Source organism: Sarcophilus harrisii, chromosome 2, assembly GCF_902635505.1.
Source record: "Sarcophilus harrisii chromosome 2, mSarHar1.11, whole genome shotgun sequence".
In the NCBI taxonomy this organism is placed as follows: domain Eukaryota; kingdom Metazoa; phylum Chordata; class Mammalia; order Dasyuromorphia; family Dasyuridae; genus Sarcophilus; species Sarcophilus harrisii.
The window spans coordinates 269203813-269218148 of NC_045427.1; the positions used below are offsets into that span (position 1 = coordinate 269203813).

At 38.7% G+C, this 14336-nt stretch overlaps 1 protein-coding gene across 4 annotated transcripts in view; it reads right to left on the reverse strand.

The window, feature by feature from the left end:
* The window catches only part of AKAP6 (A-kinase anchoring protein 6), a 560862-nt gene that overhangs the window by 2882 nt on the left and 543644 nt on the right, over window positions 1-14336 (reverse strand). For all 4 annotated transcript variants that reach the window (XM_031952248.1, XM_031952249.1, XM_031952250.1 and 1 more), the window contains exon 13: window positions 4337-7734. In XM_031952248.1, the coding sequence (XP_031808108.1) occupies window positions 4378-7734 (3357 nt within the window). In that variant the 3' untranslated portion in view covers window positions 4337-4377. The remainder of the gene's footprint in view (window positions 1-4336; window positions 7735-14336) is intronic.

A 14336-nucleotide genomic window follows, 5' to 3' on the forward strand; every position in this document is an offset into this window, starting at 1 on the left:
TTACCTTTTCCTTTGATGTGATTTGCTGTAACTGACCTCTCTATTTTTATAGAAACATGGCAAATAGAGGGAAATAGTGAAAAGCACAGCGGTGTGCCTGGAAACCAGTGCAACTGCATCATACATACTGGGTTGGATTAGATGGAGTTTTCTCTTAAATCATTTGAGGGTGAGTTTTAATTAGACTCCTTGTAGGTAAAAGGTTTTCTTTGGTTACCTGTTTGTAGCCTGTATCTGCTTCTCCTAAGTTATAGACTTCCAAATCTGACTTTATAAAATCATGGCTTTTTACGATCTCAGATTTTTTTTTTCTGGAAAAGCCAGCAAATTGAATTTGGTGTAGTAAAAACACTTTCTTGGTAAAAGAATTCTCTGACTGACTGCCTTTCAAACAGTCTAAATGGAAGCACAGCTTTTTTCATTTGCTTGACTGCATCTACTGGGAAGAACAATTACGATCATTAAGCTTTTATATACATCACACTTTTTACTTTCCAAAGATTTTATGGTCATTTTTACTATTTATTCATTACCTTAATACTGAAGGCACCTCAGCAATGGGAGGCATAGATGACAAAGGAGAGGCATAAAGAAGTTAAATAAGGTGTCCCAGGCACAGCATTTTCTGGGCAGAATTAGAATACACAGCCTGGGGATTGTCTATACCAATATCCAAACAGCATGAAAACTGAAAATTTCAATCCTCCTGATGCTGTGCACAATACTAGAAAAACTCTCTAACTCTAATGCAAATGGCTTCTTTTTTTAAAACTGGTGTTTTAATATTTAGTATTTTCACTTTCCATTTGCATCCTCGGTGCTTAGTGTACCCTTAGTGCCTGTCACTTAGTAAATGCTTTGTAAATGCTTGCCAAATGATTATTTTTTAAAAATGGCTTTAGAGCATAAATTAACCTGGATTCTATGCATGTTGTTTTTAAGATAATATTTTATTTATTCCTGTAAAGAATCAATCTATAAGCTTGATGAAGTTACTAATGTGATTCACAACATAGAAAAGGTTAAGAATCCCTACTTTAGAATAATAGACAGTGCTAAACTTTGATCAAGAAGATAAGGATTTAAATGTCGCTGCTGACATCTAGTTTTGTAACCATGAGAGTCTGTGGACCTCAATTTTCTTCCTCTCCAAAATGATGATGAAAATCATATTTGTAATTCCTACCTAACAGGATTGCTATGAAGCTCAAATCTAAAGTGCTTTGCAAACTCTAAAGCACAATAAAAATGCCAGGAGTTATTGTTATTATTATAGTTTTGTTTTATGTAATAGAGATCTGGCTCCTGTTTTCTCTGGGTGTTCCCATAATGCACAATAGGATGCTATGCACATACAAGGACCCAGTCATCCAATCGCCAAGCATTTATTAGATGCCTATTTATGTCAGTTTTTGCTAAGCCCTGGGATATAAATATAAAAAATGAAATGATCTCTACTTAGAGTTGATCAGATGCTTAAAGGATGCTAGGGCTACGTCAGAAGATTCTTTCCCCTACTTTAAAAAGCAGGAATTGCCATCATTTCAGTTGCCTGTTCCTTACAAAAGACAAGGAATAAACTCCTAAAAGATCACAAGACATGGCGGTCTGTGCCTTCCAAATCTGATGGGGAACAGGATTCCTTAGTGCTTGGAGTCTGTCGTGCTCTGAATGTGAGCCTCCAGATCCTGGCGTGACTGGTGACTTGGGGGTCATGGTCACATGATGTCATGCTCAGAGTGGCGTTTCTTTCAAGCTTTTATATCCTTTGAAAAAAGAGATTCAGCTGGGCTCTCTAAGCCCCTCTGTAGGCTGGCGAAGCAAGCTGCATAATCACTAGCCGAGATAGTTTTGAGGAAGTTTATGGAATTGCTCTTATTTTTTTTCTAATGTGTTTTTGTTTTACTGAATTCTGTTTTACAAATTTCAGTTTTACTGAATGCTGAGAAAGAATAGAATTAGAGTATAGACACTTTTAATAAAGAATACATTTATTTTACTGCTTTGATTTTCATTCCCAAACAATGTAAATAGAGCCCAGAATGGCATAAAATTAATTGAACTACATTCCTAAGTCAAGATTCTTTCTCCACTTTTGGATACTGGGTTTATTTTTAGAATAAAATATATATATATATATATATATATATATATATATATATATATAGCTATATTTAGGAGATGTGTGTTCATATGTATGTGTGCATATATATATATACACATATACACACATATATGTATATATATGTATAGCAATATAGATTCCCCCTGCCCCCCACCTTGAACTCTTACAGCTCTACACAGAATCACACATTTTAATGAGTTTAGGGCACAGGTGTTAACAGGAAAAAAATAATGATGTTTGCCATTCATCTTTCAAATTAAATAATGTGTTTTTAAATAGTAACTTTTTTCATAATACATTATGGGAACAACATTTATCTGTCACATTTTAAAAGATGTATTTGTAATAAATGTAAATTACCTTTAGAAAATCAGTAATTAGGCTCATCAAAAAATAAACAATCTGCCACAAAAAAGATAATCTTTAGCATAGTTAAGTATAATAACTGTTATTTGAATAAGTTAACAAATTAGGGTAGATTGCTTCTGTAATTCATTTCCTATAGCACGAGTTTAGGTTACAACATTAAGCTTCTAAAGGGGGGCCAATTGGGTGCTCATACTTTCATGAAATATAATTCCTACTTTGGATAGCTCAGGTTTTTCTTCTTTAAACTAGATTGAGCCAGAGTATTCATCATTGGGCTTTTGAAATGGAAAAAATGGAATCTTTGTATCACTTATGGATATAATATCCTCTCAAATTTAACAATCAATAACTGTCTTATTAAAAGTGAAGAGTAGATTTTTAAAGGGGGAGTTTTTTTTAAGTCATGGAAACGAACCTATCATTTTCAGAATTTTAAATTTCTAAAGATTTTAAAATCTGTTTTTACCTAAATTCTATTAACCTGTCACATACTTTATCTACACTGTATTTTTGGTGTCTCAGATGTGTTTGGGTAAAATAAGAGTCCCAACTAAGGCAAAAATAACATTGATTTGCTCTCCTCCTACTTTATTTCTCAAACTGGGCCATTTTTTCAGTAGTTGTGAAAGCATAACATGTTCCTGGGGAATCAGCAAAAAGAAAATCAGGATGGAGCATGTTCCTATAACTTAATAGCAGCTCATCTCAAATCATTCACACCTTTCTCCTTAGACTCAGTCAGTAAACACTTATTAAATGCCTACTATGTGCTAAGAACTGTGCTAAGTGCTGAGGATCTTGAGAAAAGCAGAAGGTCCACTCTTAAGGAGTTCACAGTTTAATGGGGGAGACAATAGGCAAATAGCTATGTACAAATCAGGAAATGTGTGAGGTAAATTGGAGATAATCTGAGAGGGAAGGTACCAATATGCTAGTATAAAGAAGGGAACATTATTTAATAATAATAATTTATAGAGACAGAAGTAAAATCAGCAGTTATATCTATATTGTGGTTAAGAATTTTTAATTTGGGCATTCAAAGAACTTTCTCTCATGTCAGATTTGGGAGGAAAGAGGCTGAATCGTTCAGATAATTATCTAAGGTAGCTAGATAGAATAGTGGATTAAAGTCAGAAAGACCTGAATTCTAATCCTATCTCAATCAATTATTAGCTGTGAAAGAGTTATTTAACCACTTTCAGGTTGCTTATGTGCAGAATTGGGAGGATAATAATAATAATAATACCTTACAAAGTTGTTCTGAGGATTAAACTAGAAATTGTTTAAAGAATTTTGTAAAACTTGATTTTTTTCTATCTTAGCTGTTATCTCTATGCTTTAATTCCCTTAACTAACATGAGATAATTAAAGATTTTATAAGAGATATAAGAGATTTTAGAAGGCAAGTTCAATCTATTTACTTTAGAAATATGGAAACTGAGGCCTGAAGAAGTTAAATGGCTTCTACTAAGACCACATAGACAAGTAAATTGCAGAGTAGGGATACAATCCCACATTCTCTAATTCGGAATCCAGTCCTCTTTTCCCTACATCACATCATTAAGTGACAATTTAGAAAAAAGCTTCCCCCCCCCCTTTTTCCATTTTTCTTCCTCACAGGAATTATTTTACCCAAATTTATATCACGACAGCAACTCCGTTCAACCCTTATTTAGCCTTTTCTTCTATGCTGGTTGAATTGGATGAAAACTGCATTCCTACGAATGACTTGTTAAGTAAATCTATAAATATAGTAAACTACATATGGTAAACGGTATTCCTGTGGCGTGTCATTCCCCTTCACAATGCATATATCTTTAATCACATAAAGACTGCACATACCTTTCAATGAGATGATTTATGTGCCTGGGGAGGATTACATTCTACCTGTGCATATTTATATGCCGGTCGTTGTGAAGGTTCAGTAGGTTTTCTTCACAGGTTAATGTTTTACTGCTAGGATGCAATACAGCCTGGTCTTTCAGCTGTTCTGCCTTCACGGGGAGGCCTGGAACTATAGTTTTGGCTAATGCAGCATAGGGACCTTCCAGCCTCGCAGACCCACCCGGCTTCCCAGGACTGCTCTCTTCCGTGCTCTGCCTCGGAGGAGCAGGTAGGGCTGAGCTCTCCTCTCGGCGGTTTGAAGTACTGATCTCCTCTCCGGTGTTGGACCCTTCCTGGGGAGTGGGACTCGGAGTGTCACTGTAGTTAGAGGAGGCTTTAGTCCCTTCTAGGGTAATGGCATCTTTTTCTTCCACCTCAGCTTCCTTTGGGGACTCCCTGGAGAAAAAGCATTGCTGTTCACCTTCCTCCTCATCAATGCAAGCCTCAAAGAAACATTCGATATCCTCTTTTTCATCTAGGCCTGATTCAGGGAAGTCGGGGGGCAACAGAGAGTGGCTTTTCTCTTCTGTGTAGCTGGTGACCTCCCCACAGTCGCTGTCATGAGATGAGAGGGATAAGTAGGAATAAAAGTCTCCTTTTCTGAGCTGGATGGGCCTGTGAGAATGCTCTAATACCTTTTCCTTGATCTGAGCTAATGATGTGGGAGTGGCTGCCTCACTCTCAGGTTGGGATTTATTCTTCAGGGCCATGGAAGCCATGTCGATGATCTCCTTAACGAAGTCGTGTACCGAGCAATCTTCTGTATCGTGTTTATGAAAAGCATCCGGCTCACAGCTGCAACAGGAAATTCTATCATCCAGGGCCACGTTTCCTGCCATCTCACCGGGCTCCAGGGCCAGGGATTGATCAGCAGGCTTTTCAGCTGCTCCGGGTGCGGGGTCGAACGGAGATTTCAGTAGTGCAGACTCTGGGTTGAGCGCGTTGGCTTTGGTGGCGTGTTCTGGGCAAGACTCGTCAGTGGGAATAGGTGCCGCGCTTTGAATTTCAGAGAGCAAGTGGTTTTGACGTTCCTTTGGAGAGATTTCAAAGATATTCCAGGGGTTCCTAGAAGATGGGGGAACAACCTCCTTCCCATCCATATTTGAATCATCAGAACTATCTGTAAACGCTTCACACATGCAGCTCTCATGCTTGAAAGCCTTTTCCTCGGTTGGAACAAGATTTTTTGACCCCTTTGAGATTCCATTTGGTGTTTCCTTTGGTTTTTCTGGGACACTTTCGACGTTGCCGTTCTCCATATCAGCCACAAACGGATCTTTATTGGCTTTGGAAATGTTCTTCTTGTTTTCTCTCTTTGTTCCAACCTCGTGCGCTCTAGAAGAATTTTTGCCATTGCCATTATTTTCAGGCACGCGCCTTGTGGAGCCATTCAGCAGGGCCTCGATCTTCAGGGCCTCCGTGGCGTTGGGCATCTCGCCGCTGCCCCTGTCTTTGCTGCACTGAATTTCATCGCTGAGGGGACATCTCCTTTTCTCCCTCGAGAGGGAGAGCTTTGGTCTAATCCAGGTCTGCAGTTCGTTCTTGATGTAGTCCAGCCCCGAGATCAGGTTGCACTCCTCGTAGATCTCCTCGTCGGTGGCGATGCTGGAGTCCTCCTCGTCTCGGACGCACAGCTCCTCCTCGGTCAGCGTGAGGGTGGAGCTGGAGAGCAGGTCGCTGTCGTCCTCGTCGTCTGTGCAAGCTGAGGTGCAGGACACGTTGACGATCATGCTGACGTTCACGTCGCTCTCGTCTGCCACCGAGGGCGCAAGGCGCTTCCGGAAGCACGCGTTTGAGTCCGGCGCCACTCTGTTCCTGTGCAATGCGATGTCCTCCGAGCAGAGGGAGAGCTCGTCGCTGCTGCTAAGCTCGGTGAGAGAGGCGGCCGAGTCCTCGTTGATCGAGGAGGCGACGTCCAGGGATGGCTGGCCGTTGAAGGACATCTTTTGGGAACTGCTTTGGAGAGTGATGTCAGAAACGCTGCGCTTTATCTTTTGTTCTGAGGGACTCTGGATGTTTTCCAAGCGATTCAGGAGATCTAAAGTTCTTTTGCTGAGTTCTCCAACTGAGCCACTGCTTACACTGATGTCCTCTGAGCTGTGGCGGCTAAAAAGATCTTCATTGCTTTTATAGGAGGTTAACCAGCTTTCCAGGGACGTGCTCCGTTGAAGACCGTCACCCATTTTCAAGGTGCCTGATCCAAATAAGTCACTTCCAGGTGAAAGGGACTCTAAGGAAGAGCTTTGTGAGAAGAGGGAGAATTGCTTGGAATTTTGCAGGCTGGGCAATGTCTTCTCTCCATTGCCACTTTTACAAGAATTGGGATCCATTTCATGGGGCACACTTGCCAAAATACATTCATGGGGAGCTTCATCCGGATGTAACTCTGTAGCCTGTTGTTTAGATCTGCAGGGTTTTTTATCAAAATAAAAACCATGAACCAAGGGGTCCTCCACATGTGCTTTTTCACTCTGTGATGGTTTCATTACCGTTGGTAATTTGAGTTTTGAGCCTTGGAGGTATGAGTAATCATAAAATGTAAACACATCCTGTTTTCCTTTTAATTCTTCTTCCAAACAATCAGGGTTATAATTGGTAACGCTGTCTAAATCCCCATCTTTTCCAGTTATACAACGCTTTGGTGACACGGGTGACTGAGAACTCTCTGGAGGCTTGGCATCGTCCTCTTGCTCTTTAATTTTTTGTTTCAGTATAACTATATCACTCATGTGAAGACCTGGCTCTTCAGCTTTGGGGTTACTCGGGGGTCCCTCCACATCATTCAGCAGGCACATTTCTGAGTTGGTTGTGGTCTCGGTGTCCCCTTCACTGACGATCCCACTCTCGCTCCCAGAATGTTGGCTCAGGTCTCTCCCGTGGCACGTGCAAGGCTTAACCAAGGTGATCCCACCGACCAGGTCCGGCAAAGATTTGGTAGATGAAAAGGAAGAGTCTTTACTGAGACTTTTTGTTAAAACTTTAGGCTGGGTTTCTCTGGGGAGCTTGGGGCTGCTTTTCAGAAATGGCATGTGGTTCTCTTCATAAAGTTCAACGTTGTGAAGACTGTAAACTTGGTAGATATGTGGGCTGGAAGGAGCAGTGATGCTGGAACCGTAGTGGGATCCTCCTTGGTCACTTGCATACCCCTCGTAGCTTTGGTCTTCGCTGCCCACGTCCTCCAACTCAGATTTCAGGTTTGGCACAGTGTGGGCATGAGGGTGTTCCAGGTCAAGATCATTGGATTCTTCATTGAAACTAATTAATTTATTACTTATATCAGTTTCATCCCATTCTAGGGCATCTTCACTTGTCCCATTTAGATCCATCAGGCCGTGGTCAATAACATTCAAAATATCCTATAAGAAATAAAAGAGGAAGAAAAAAAAGAATAAAGTAAAAAACTATTTTCTTAATTGGTTAACACTATATTCTTCTTTCCAGGAAAAACACACCATCAATAGGACACTAAAAGTCAATGCAATTGTAGTCTCATCTTTACTCCAAACTATACCCAGAATCAGGCTGTTAGGGCTCCTTTCTATCTGTTTCCTACTGTGGAGTATGTGCTCATTCCCGCTACCATCTTCAACTCCCCCACTAGAATGTACACTCCTCAAAGACAGAGACCATTTTGTTTGCTTCCATGTGTATATGTATACTTGCCACCTGCCTGGCAGATAGTAATCACTTAATAAATGCTTCATTTCATGCAGGAAAGCAGCCTGGTGGGTCTCCTGGCTCTGGAGTCGAGAAGACCTGACTAAAAATCTAGCCTCAGACATTTGTTTTCTGTGTGACTCCAGGCAAGTCATATACCCTCTGTGCCTCAGTTTCCTCAGTTATAAAATGAGGTTCATAATGGCATGAAGTCATCACAGGATTGGTGTGAGGATAGACTGAGAAAACAACAGCTTTTTTTGCAGCCACTGTTGGGAAAAATCACTCCCAACTCTTTCCTCTTGCTTGGATAATAACAAATGACACTTCTGCAAGGGTGCCCCAAAAGTCTTCATTCAGTTTTAAGTTTTCATAGTTTAAAATTATTAATGGCTTAAAACTACACTGAGACTTTTGGGAAGTGTTGTATGTACTTACATTTGCAAAGCATGTTATATTCATTACCTCATTTGAACTTCACAACAACTTTATGGGGTAGGTGAAACGATTATTATCAATTTGCAGATGAGAAAACTGAGGCTGACATCTTCTGTCTTGCTTTGGGTTAAAAAGAGTGTTGAGGGGAGAGGAGAAGGATTTCAAACCTACGTCTTCAGGAACTATTTCATAGACACTGCATTACCTTGCAAAAAGATTTCCACTTGAAACACGCTTACTTCTGGAAAGTATCCAAGCAGATGAGTAAGAAGAGATGCATATGGGCATAGTAGCCTACTTGGGCATATGCATGGGCAGCCCTGGAAACATGGTCCACACTTCTCTTACCAAATGGGACCGTGTAGGTGGGCTGCATTTCTGCTCTGTGTGGGGGTATCCCCCAGAGTGCATTCTATCTTTTCTTGGAGCCTATTTTTTATCCCATAGTAGGGAGGCAACATTAAGCATATGCCAGGTAAATTTTTTGACCCAATCTGAGATTTCATCAGTATAGGGAGATTCTGATGGGGAGGGTCTCCTCTACGTCCATAAGAATAAATGACTGACCTGTTAGAGGTTGATAGAATTGCCAAAGGCTGTGGCTTGACCGGGTGTATTAAGGAAGCACCTGAAGTTGGACTTCCTGCCTCAGAGTCAGTTCTGTACCAAGTGCACCATCTTGCCTCTTTCTTCTATATATATATATATATATATATATATATATATATATATATATATATATATATATATATATATGTCTAGGTGTATAGGGGCAAGTTCACCTAACAGAAGCAGCTGGGGAGCTTTGAGGGAGAGAGAAGAGGTAGCAAGTACCAGGCAGATAAACTATTTCCAGCACATTGACCACCATCTCTCCTCAGACCATGATGGAAACAGCCCAGGATTCTCAGGCTAATGAAGCCAAAGAATAGCAATGTACTCCATGACCCTGGTTCCATTCTGGCCCTTTGACTATCATCAGCTCTGTGGAGAATGTCCTCCACAATCTCTCCACCACCACCAATGGCTGACCAACTTCTGTCAAGGGGCACCTAAGCCCCAAGAGCCCTGGGACTTGCAATGACAAGAGGTAGCATAGTCCCTACAATAATCTACATGGCTAGTCCCCATGGGGCAGAGCCAGGCAACCTGACCAGCGTCTGAGCAGTTGCCCCCCAGCTGGCAAGCCAGACCTCTTAGCTGAAATTTGAGAGAGAGACAAAAGGCAGCACAAACCAGCGAAATCAAAGCACCAGCAACAGCTCGACCATTATTTCCTTTAAGACTGGTGGAGAATAGTGTCCCTCCCACTTATTCCTGCCAATACCATGAAAAAAATCAACTTTTATAGAAAAGTGACTAGATGATTGCCTTCTCAGAAGTCAAAATCACTGAAAGTTCAGAAAAGATTCTCATTGATCAGTCATTGGCATTTTCAAATGGTTCAATGTTAGAAATGGATCTGATCTAATCAGTGGAAATGACAGTGCTACAGGATCTTTCCATTGACTTACAGCTGAAACCTCCCATAAATGTTGTCTACCTCATTAGAATGTAAACTCCCCAAGAATAGGGCCCTTTTATTTATATTCCTGGTCCTTTCCACATAGTAAGCACTTTGATGTTCATTCATTTCAATCAAGTCTCTCTGGGACTCCATTTGGGGTTTACTTGGCAAAGATACTGGAGTGGGTTAACACTGCCTCCTCCAACTCATTTTACAGATGAGGAAATTGAGGCAATCAAGGTTAAGCAACTTGCTCAGGGTGATACAGCTACTTAATGTCTGTGGCTGAATTTGAATTTGGGTCCTTTCAACTCCAGAGCTGGTGCTCTATACCTTACCACCTAGCTTTCCAATAAACTCCAAATAAATGCTTTTTTGGGGTTCATTTTATACATCTCTACATTTATTAATTGTAAGCTTCATTATAAATTTTCTGTAATATGAATCAGAAATTCTTTCAACAGTTTGGAAAAAAAACAGGTCTCAATATTTTAATTCTTTAGTAGTAGGGAAAAAAGATTTGTCTGAAGCATAAAAAGTCCCCAATCCTTCTTCATACTGATAGTTAAAGGATCACACACAAACATATTAGGTATAAAATATCCATTAGTGCTTTATTATACTGGATATGTAAGAGATTATCTGTATAGCCTACTTAAGTGTAAAATAGTCCAGTTGCAAAGTAAACATTAATTAAAGGATAATTTTTAAATTTTATAACAGAAATCTTTCATGCTGCCAATATTATAGCAGTTAATCTAATACACCAGCAGTCATAACACTTGCTTAGGTATGGAGTACATTCTCTGTGATGAATTTCTATTAGAATTTCTGTTTATTCTTTGCTTGCTGATAAAGGAAGTACTAATGACTGGTTAGCATGGTTAATGAATGTTAAAATCCTCAGCTGTAAGAACAATCAATCAGTCTAATCAAATAGTATATTAATTTCAAATATTGTCTGTGGTGACATTATACTCTAAGGAAGTGCTAATAAATAATTGAACTAGTCTTTCCATTTAAAAAAGTGGGGGAGAATAAGAGCTTGTCATTCTATGATAGAATTTACAACTTGGCAGGACAATTTCTAGTAGTGCCCCATATGATATGGATGCATTTTAGACATGCTACATTAAGAGCTTGACAGCTGTACACGCATCTGGCATTTGGTCTATATGCAACTTGGGTAGTTCATTCACTGACGCAGCTTTTTGGCTCTAGCAATTCTGACCTCAGTGCTTCTAGGTGGCAAGGAGGGATGCAATGAAAACTCTGTTCATAAAAAGTACATGCAGATGTGTGCATGTGCATATATACATGTGCACAGGATTTACTAACATTTAAAGAAAGGTATCATGACACAGTAGCCAGCCTCAAAATGGATTCAATTTTTGCTTCTGTGGTACACTGGGAATATGATCTTGGGCAAACCACATAATCTCTCAGTGTCCTTAGTCAAATCTAAGACTGGCAAATGATGATTCACTTATGGTCTGCGTTCTAAGTTGGAACATTGAAATCATAGGTTTGAATCAAAAATAAACATTTTAAGAACATAAACTTTGTTCTAAAAATGAACCAGGTTGAAAAGCACTATAGAACAGAATAATGGAAAATATTTCCTTTGGGTGCCCATTTTTCCTTTTTCCCATAACTGGTTGATTCATGTGTACATACAATTTTAGACAGCCAGAAAATGAAGTAGATAGAACATTAGACATAGAGTTAGGAAGACCTGAATTCAGACCCTACCTCAAATATTTATTGGTCATGTGAATTTAGGGGAGTCACTTTATCTTTGTTGATCTCAATTTCTTAATTGGTAAAATGGAGCTAATAATAGTTCTTACCTCACAGGATCTTGCAAGGATCAAAGAAGAGAGCATATATAAAAGGCTTTACTATTACTAAAAATAATAATAATAAGATGGGAAACTCTCTTTGTGAGAATGAAAACTAACTGATGGACAACCCATAGATTGTCCAAGAAGTCCAGAGAAATCAAGGAAAGCTCCTAGCATGTTAGACAATCCCTTGTGTTAAGCTAATGGTAAACTAAGAACAAAAGATTGCCTAGATTGTCAGACTAAAGTATTAATCTTTGCAAGGAACATTAATACCAGTAAGATCATAGATGCACTTTGGATCAGAGATCCTATAACTATTCCTAATAGTTTGCTGTATTTATTGGCATATTTATATCCTAGATATGTCACTCAGGAAAGATAGATAGGGATCTCTCTTGATTTAAGGGTGCTTCTATTAATGTAGGCTTTTAGCTACCATATTTCACTTAAATTGAGTTTGTAGTCTAAAACAATGTTGAGATTGTTTTCACGGGAATGTATTTTCTGGGTAAGTTCTTTCACATCCTATACTTGAACAGTTGAAATTTTGGACTTTACATTTAAAATGAAGGACTTCATGTTTCTCTGTTAAATATTGTTTTAATAATTTAAGCCTAGACTGTCATGATATTATGAATTCCAACTCAGTCATCCAATGTGTTAATGCTAAATGGTTAGACAGATGGTCCATAGGATTCAAAAAAAGAAGGGACATTAAAAGTCATCTGGCCCAACTCCATCATTTTATAGATGAATGAGGGCATGAAAGATCTAGAAGGCTAAATGACTTTCCAATAGTCACAGAATTAATTATTGTCAGAGGGAAATTTGAATTAAGCCTCCTGACTTCAACTCCACTATTTTTACTACTTTACATCACTAAATCCCACTCCTCTGTTTCTGTCTCTTTGTTTCTATTTCTATCTCTTTTCCCTTCCCCTCCTTCTTTTGCTCTCTCCACTCTTCCTTTTGCCAATATTCTGTATTGTGATGATCCGAATGATCACATGTATGCATGTGAATCCAAAAATCAATATATTGATTCATTATATCTCTCTTGAGCTGACTCTAGCACCATATTTCCAGTTGCCCTTTGGGTGGACATTTCTATCTTGATTTCCTGCTGCCACTTAAACCTTAAGATGTACAAAATTAAACTCATTAACTTCTCTCCTAAACTTGACTCTATATTAAAATTTCTTATTTGAGTCATATACTTCCATTCTGCTTGATACCTCAGAACCATTTTTGACTTTCCTCTTAAACCACTCACTCCTAACCAATTGCCAAGTCTTTTCAGTTCTACTTTCACAATATCATTTGTTGCATCATCCTCAACCCATTTCTCCCTTCAATAATATAAGAGTTTTCCCAGTCTAGGCAGGATCATCAGCCTCCTCCACACCTTTACATAGATTCTCTCTTTTATTTTTAACTCATTCATTCCTCTGAATGTTGAAATTTTTTAGCTTCTTCATGGCCCAACTCTGTTTTCACTTCCTCTATGAAGCTGCCTCTGATTTCTCTAGATTCCAATGGACTCTTTCTTTTCATATTTTCTTGCCTCTGTTACATTCTACCCAGTATGAGGCTTACTTTTTATATATCAATCACCACTACCCCACCCCTTTTCTTCTCTCATCATTAGACTAGAGGCTCTTTGATGACATTTTCATTTTTGTATTCCTAGTACAGTGCCTTAAACAGAGTAGATGTTTTTAACAAATATTTACAAAATTTTATTGAATTGAATCATAGAACATCTATCTTCAGATTATGAAAGAATATGACACTAATTAGAATATTTTCAAAGCTCAAAAGCTTACTTTTTAGAAGTTATGTGTCTATAGTGATATAATTAACTAAAATAATGTAATTAAAGGCAATAGCATTTGATTGAATCCTTTTTTAGCAATAGTGATCAATATAAGTGCATGAATCCAATAAATATTAATTAAGATAGTTGCATTTATTACGGGCATGTAGATAAAAAGCCTGTTTTTCAAAGTTTATATTTGAATTTTTTCTACTTTGAAGGCCAGTTTGTGGTACTTATGATGCGTTAATAATGCATTTTTCCAAATTGATTAATAGGCAGGCAATGAATCTGACAAATAGTTTCAACTTCCAATGACTTTTAATGCTGCTATTGCAATTACTTTTGCAGAATAAAAGCCAAGGTGAGCAAAACATGAGATGATGCTTCAAGTTTACTTTCTTTCCATATGAACCTCAATATGTGTAGGGTTTCATCCTTGGGTCTTTTCTAATTGGGAAGGAGAGTGTTTTCTAACAATAAATAACAGTTCTCCATTGTTTATTCTAGGATCAGACAGACTGAAATAAAATGGTTAGCATAAGGGTATGACCTTGTTGCATTCATCATGACCAAGATTTCCTTGCAGAGTAACTTTTTTGCCATAAATTTTCAAATCAAATATGACCCTATTTGTAATGTCCTTTTAAGGACATTGAATTTGTGTATAGCATTCCTCACAACTAGCAAGAC